The sequence below is a fragment of the Salmo salar genome, chromosome ssa26, assembly GCF_905237065.1.
Source record: "Salmo salar chromosome ssa26, Ssal_v3.1, whole genome shotgun sequence".
NCBI lineage: Eukaryota > Metazoa > Chordata > Actinopteri > Salmoniformes > Salmonidae > Salmo > Salmo salar.
Genome location: NC_059467.1, coordinates 49,346,696 through 49,353,468, shown reverse-complemented (window position 1 = coordinate 49,353,468; position 6,773 = coordinate 49,346,696). Strand labels below are relative to the sequence as shown.

The 6,773-nt window shown below is 46.6% G+C and overlaps 1 protein-coding gene across 2 annotated transcripts in view; it reads right to left on the bottom strand.

Moving 5' to 3' along the window:
• The window catches only part of LOC106593074 (uncharacterized), a 28,801-nt gene continuing 22,028 nt past the window's right edge, over positions 1-6,773 (bottom strand). The window contains exons 5-6 of one of the 2 annotated variants that reach the window (XM_045708497.1): positions 2,851-2,998; positions 1-1,031 (exon numbers count right to left, since the gene is read on the bottom strand). In XM_045708497.1, the coding sequence (XP_045564453.1) occupies positions 516-1,031; positions 2,851-2,998 (664 nt within the window). In that variant the 3' untranslated portion in view covers positions 1-515. The remainder of the gene's footprint in view (positions 1,032-2,850; positions 2,999-6,773) is intronic. The other variant, XM_045708498.1, reaches the window with a different exon arrangement.

The window sequence follows — 6,773 nt, the reverse complement described above, 5'->3', positions numbered from 1 at the left end:
GTCTCTCTCGCTCTCTCTCTGTCTCTCTGTCTCTCTCTCTCTCTCTCTCTCTCTCTCTCTCTCTCTCTCTCTCTCTCTCTCTCTCTCTCTCTCTCTCTCTCTCTCTCTCTCTCTCTCTGTCCTCAAGATAACAAACCAAATCAAGGTTAGTTTTGTTTGTTATTTTGAGGACAGACAGACTAACCTTGGTTTTGTTTGTTCTATCTCCTCTCGTCCATGTCTCAGTGTCTTACTGCAGATAGTATGATCACATGATGGATCACATGATGGATCACATGACACACAGCTCATAAAGGGACAGCCACTGTCGCGTCCCGCCCAGACAGCGACCTTTGCCCTCTGCTGTATTGGAGAGCCTGTTGTGGAAAGATACAGCTCTGTCTCTCCCGGGTTAACTCTGTTCCCAGATCAGTCCTTATCTTCTCCGTGGAACATGTCTGGGTCCAGCTGTTACGACCGGCTGCTCTCCACACCACCACCAGGACCATCACCTCCCGTGTTTCTGGGTCCAGCTGTTACGACCGGCTGCTCTCCTCACCACCACCAGGACCATCACCTCCCGTGTTTCTGGGTGCGATGATGCTCTCCTTGGACTGGAGCAGCCTCTCCAGGCAGGGCGAGCTGATCTTCCCCGACGGAGGCCCTCGTCGGTGGGCTCGGGGTCTGACTCTGTAGGGCTGGGTCTGGAGGTGGGGGTCCACAGGGCTCCCCTGGAGGTCAGTGCTGGAGGAGACGGCGTCGTCTTGGGTCTGTTCCTGGTCCTCGGCTGGGCGGTTGGATCCCAGGGAGCAGGCGGAGGAGGGTCTGCCCAGGCCTGGTGGCTCTTGCTGGGCTGTCTCTGTCTCTGTCTCTGTCTTGGCGGAGCAGATGGGGGCAGTGTGGAGACATTTGAGATGAGTGGCAGAGGAGTTGGGGAAGGCGCCAGGTAGAGGTCCGTCGGAGGCTCGCAGGGCTGGGTGGTGGTCACCCTCTGGGGGGGAGACGACGGGAGGAGAGGCTGGAGGTGGTGGGTGGGCTGGGGCATGGTATTGCTGTGGAGAGTCAGAATGGAATAGGTTGGGTTTGTATCCCTTTGTCCCCCATGAACAACTGACTACAAAGAAGAGTAGAATAGCATTCTGCCATTCTTCCTTAAGAGACGACATGACATCCTGACTGAGTATAATTCTGTCTCCTGCTTTCTAATGGAATTGTAGACCCCAGAGTATCTAGTGATTACATCATAACTTCAGTTGTCTAACATCTTCTGAGGGTGAGAACAGAACAAACAGAACACAGTCAGTCTGGCACGAGAGGGGAAAATGAGGAACCTTGTTTTTCCTTCTCTCCTACTTCTCCTCCTCCCTCTCCTCCCTTCTCTCTACTCCCTCTACTCCTCCTCCCTCTATTCCTCCTGCCTTCTCTCCTCCTCCCTTCTCTCCTCCTCCCTTCTCTCCTCCTCCCTCTACTCCTCCTCCCTCTACTCCTCTCTTCTCTCCTCCTCCCTTCTCTCCTCCTCCCTCTACTCCTCTCTTCTCTCCTCCTCCCTTCTCTCCTCCTCCCTTCTCTCCTCCTCCCTCTACTCCTCCTCCCTCTACTCTCTCCTCCTCCCTTCTCTCCGCCTCCCTCTACTCCTCCTCCCTCTATTGCCTTCTCTCCTCCTCCCTTCTCTCCTCCTCCCTTCTCTCCTCCTCCCTCTACTCCTCCTCCCTCTACTCCTCTCTTCTCTCCTCCTCCCTTCTCTCCTCCTCCCTTCTCTCCTCCTCCCTCTACTCCTCCTCCCTCTACTCCTCTCTTCTCTCCTCCTCCCTTCTCTCCTCCTCCCTCTACTCCTCCTCCCTTCTCTCCTCCACTTCCAGACCTCTACCTGTCCTCTACATTCCTCTGTTGTTCTCAGTCCATTGTCTTATGGAAAATGACACCTCTATAATTCCTCTCCTGTAGAGATAGATTGTAAAACCTGCTCTGCCTGCTATTCTCAGGATAATGGATGTTGGGCTCCTCTCCTCCCTTCCTCCCTTCCTCCCTCAACTCCTACCTGTAGGGCTGCGTTCCAAACTGCGCTGAAAGTGGCTGCTCTCCTGTCTTCCTACTAGCGTAGCTACCACATAGAATAAGTGATTGTTGTGGACATGCATTGTAAATGAATGGTAGTGTTGTACAGTGTAGCAGTGTTGTGGACATGCATTGTAAATGAATGGTAGTGTTGTACAGTGTAGCAGTGTTGTGGACATGCATTGTAAATGAATGGTAGTGTTGTACAGTGTTACAGTGTTGTGGACATGCATTGTAAATGAATGGTAGTGTTGTACAGTGTTACAGTGTTGTGGACATGCATTGTAAATGAATGGTAGTGTTGTACAGTGTAGCAGTGTTGTGGACATGCATTGTAAATGGAATGGTAGTGTTGTACAGTGTTACAGTGTTGTGGACATGCATTGTAAATGAATGGTAGTGTTGTACAGTGTAGCAGTGTTGTGGACATGCATTGTAAATGAATGGTAGTGTTGTACAGTGTAGCAGTGTTGTGGACATGCATTGTAAATGGAATGGTAGTGTTGTACAGTGTTACAGTGTTGTGGACATGCATTGTAAATGAATGGTAGTGTTGTACAGTGTAGCAGTGTTGTGGACATGCATTGTAAATGAATGGTAGTGTTGTACAGTGTAGCAGTGTTGTGGACATGCATTGTAAATGAATGGTAGTGTTGTACAGTGTAGCAGTGTTGTGGACATGCATTGTAAATGGAATGGTAGTGTTGTACAGTGTAGCGGACATGCATTGTACCATTCTAAGTGGTATGCTGGTGTGAATACTGGAACAGAGCTCCCAACAGTCTTTCATCACAGCTCACTGTTAAAGACCTTTACCTTGTGTCTCGTAGCTGGAGTGTGGTGCTCTTCCTGGCTGTCATTGTGCTGGTCTGGGTCTGGGTCTGGGTCTCGGCGGGCTCTGACTTGAGGAAACCAGCTATGGAGCATGGCTTCCATCTTCAGGATGACACTGACGTAGCGCTCACTACAAACACATAATAGAACAGGGTTTAGAACACAGAACAGACAACAGAACAGGGTTTAGAACACAGAAAAGAGAATAGAACAGGGTTTAGAACACGTAACAGAGAAGAGAACAGGGTTTAGAAGACAGAACAGAGAAGAGAACAGGGTTTAGAACACAGAACAGAGAAGAGAACAGGGTTTAGAACACAGAACAGAGAAGAGAACAGGGTTTAGAACACAGAACAGAGAAGAGAACAGGGTTTAGAACACAGAAAAGAGAATAGAACAGGGTTTAGAACACAGAACAGAGAAGAGAACAGGGTTTAGAACACAGAACACATAATAGAACAGGGTTTAGAACACATAACAGAACAGGGTTTAGAACACAGAACAGACAACAGAACAGGTTTCAGAACACAGAATAGAGAAGAGAACAGGGTTTAGAACACAGAACAGGGTTTAGAACAGAATAGAGAAGAGAACAGGGTTTAGAACACAGAACAGATAACAGAACAGGGTTTAGAACACAGAATAGAGAAGAGAACAGGGTTTAGAACACAGAACAGACAACAGAACAGGGTTCAGAACACAGAACAAAGAATAGAACAGGGTTCAGAACCCAAAACAGAGAATAGAATAGGGTTTAGAACACAGAACAGATAACAGAACAGGGTTTAGAACACAGAATAGAGAAGAGAACAGGGTTTAGAACACAGAACAGGGTTTAGAACACAGAATAGAGAAGAGAACAGGGTTCAGAACCCAAAACAGATAATAGAATAGGGTTTAGAACACAGAACAGATAACAGAACAGGGTTTAGAACACAGAACAGATAACAAAACAGGGTTTAGAACACAGAACAGATAATAGAACAGGGTTTAGAACACAGAACAGAGAAGAAAACAGGGTTTAGAACACAGAACAGATAACAGAACAGGGTTTAGAACACAGAATAGAGAAGAGAACAGGGTTTAGAACACAGAACAGATAACAGAACAGGGTTTAGAACACAGAATAGAGAAGAGAACAGGGTTTAGAACACAGAACAGACAACAGAACAGGGTTCAGAACACAGAACAAAGAATAGAACAGGGTTCAGAACCCAAAACAGAGAATAGAATAGGGTTTAGAACACAGAACAGATAACAGAACAGGGTTTAGAACACAGAATAGAGAAGAGAACAGGGTTTAGAACACAGAACAGGGTTTAGAACACAGAATAGAGAAGAGAACAGGGTTCAGAACCCAAAACAGAGAATAGAATAGGGTTTAGAACACAGAACAGATAATAGAACAGGGTTTAGAACACAGAACAGAGAAGAAAACAGGGTTTAGAACACAGAACAGATAACAGAACAGGGTTTATAACACAGAACAGAGAAGAGAACAAGGTTCAGAACACAGAACAGATAACAGAACAGGGTTTAGAACACAGAACAGAGAAGAGAACAGGGTTTAGAACACAGAACAAAAAATAGAACAAGGTTTAGAACAGAGAACAGGGTTTAGAACACGTAACAGAGAAGAGAACAGGGTTTAGAACACAGAACAGAGAAGAGAACAGGGTTTAGAACACAGAACAGAGAAGAGAACAGGGTTTAGAACACAGAACAGAGAAGAGAACAGGGTTTAGAACACAGAACAGACAACAGAACAGGGTTTAGAACACAGAATAGAGAAGAGAACAGGGTTTAGAACACAGAACAGACAACAGAACAGGGTTCAGAACACAGAACAAAGAATAGAACAGGGTTCAGAACCCAAAACAGAGAATAGAATAGGGTTTATAACACAGAACAGACAACAGAACAGGGTTTAGAACACAGAACAGACAACAGAACAGGGTTCAGAACACAGAACACATAATAGAACAGGGTTTAGAACACAGAACAGAGAAGAGAACAGGGTTCAGAACACAGAAAAGAGAATAGAACAGGGTTTAGAACACAGAACAGAGAAGAGAACAGGGTTTAGAACACAGAACAGATAACAAAACAGGGTTTAGAACACAGAACAGATAACAGAACAGGGTTTAGAACACAGAACAGATAATAGAATAGGGTTTAGAACACAGAACAGATAACAAAACAGGGTTTAGAACACAGAACAGATAATAGAACTGGGTTCTAGTACACTACTATAGACCAGAGGCCTATTCCCTATATAGTACACTACTATAGACCAGAGTCCTATTCCCTATATAGTGGTACTACTATAGACCAGAGCCCTATTCCCTATATAGTGGTACTACTATAGACCAGGGCCCTATTCCCTATATAGTGGTACTACTATAGACCAGAGCCCTATTCCCTATATAGGGCACTACTATAGACCAGGGCCCTATTCCCTATATAGGGCACTACTTTTGTCCAGGGTGCCATTTGGGAGGCAAACAGAGTGAGAGTTGGTGATGGCATAAAGTGGATAAATGTACCACAGGTTCAGCATATTGTTATGTCTGTGTACATTCCAAACCTCCACTGATCGTATCTGTACAGTGCATTCTGTCTCTGACCTGGGCATGTTTACCTCTACAGGACAAGACGTGATGCTGTGTGCTGCCTGCTTGCTGCCTGCTTGAGTGTCTGAGCAGCTATGCTGCTGTACAGTCAGTCACACACGCTACATGTCCACACGTGGCAGCGAGCGAGGGAGGGAGGGCCCTGTTCCTTCCATTCACCGCTATAAATAGCCAGTAAGCCCCGAGGCCATTCGACTGCCTATCCATCGCCCCGTAGTGTCCTCGCTCTGTGTGTGTGTGTGTGTGTGTGTGTGTGTGTGTGTGTGTGTGTGTGTGTGTGTGTGTGTGTGTGTGTGTGTGTGTGTGTGTGTGTGTGTGTGTGTGCTCTGCTGCTTTAAGCAGCCAGTGGAATTTAACACTGTTTCAGCAACACCTCCTCCCCCTATCTATCTCTTTCGTCTGCCTATTCATTTCTATTCATCCTTCTCCTCCCCCCTCTTCTCCTCTTCCTCCTCTCATCTGCCTCCCCTTCCCTCCTTCTCCTCCTCTTCCTCCTCTCATCTGCCTTCCCTCCTCCTCCTCCTCCTCCTCCTCTCATCTGCCTCCCCTTCCCCCCTCCTCCTCCTCCTCTCCTCCTCCTCCTCTCTATAGTGGGTTCAGATTATTCTGGGATCCATAATGAGTCACCTGTTGTGAGCTGCTCTGCATGTGGTCTGATTCCTCCTCACACACATACAGATTACACCCCTGCTAGCATTACACCCCTGTTAGCATCACATACAAATTACACCCCTACTAGCATTACACCCCTGTTAGCATCACATACAGATTACACCCCTGCTAGCATTACACCCCTGTTAGCATCACATACAAATTACACCCCTACTAGCATTACACCCCTGTTAGCATCACATACAGATTACACCCCTGCTAGCATTACACCCCTGTTAGCATCACATACAAATTACACCCCTACTAGCATTACACCCCTGTTAGCATCACATACAGATTACACCCCTGCTAGCATTACACCCCTGTTAGCATCACATACAAATTACACCCCTACTAGCATTACACCCCTGTTAGCATCACATACAGATTACACCCCTGCTAGCATTACACCCCTGTTAGCATCACATACAGATTACACCCCTGCTAGCATTACACCCCTGTTAGCATCACATACAGATTACACCCCTGCTAGCATTACACCCCTGTTAGCATCACATACAAATTACACCCCTACTAGCATTACACCCCTGTTAGCATCATACAGATTACACCCCTGCTAGCATTACACCCCTGTTAGCATCATACAGATTACACCCCTAC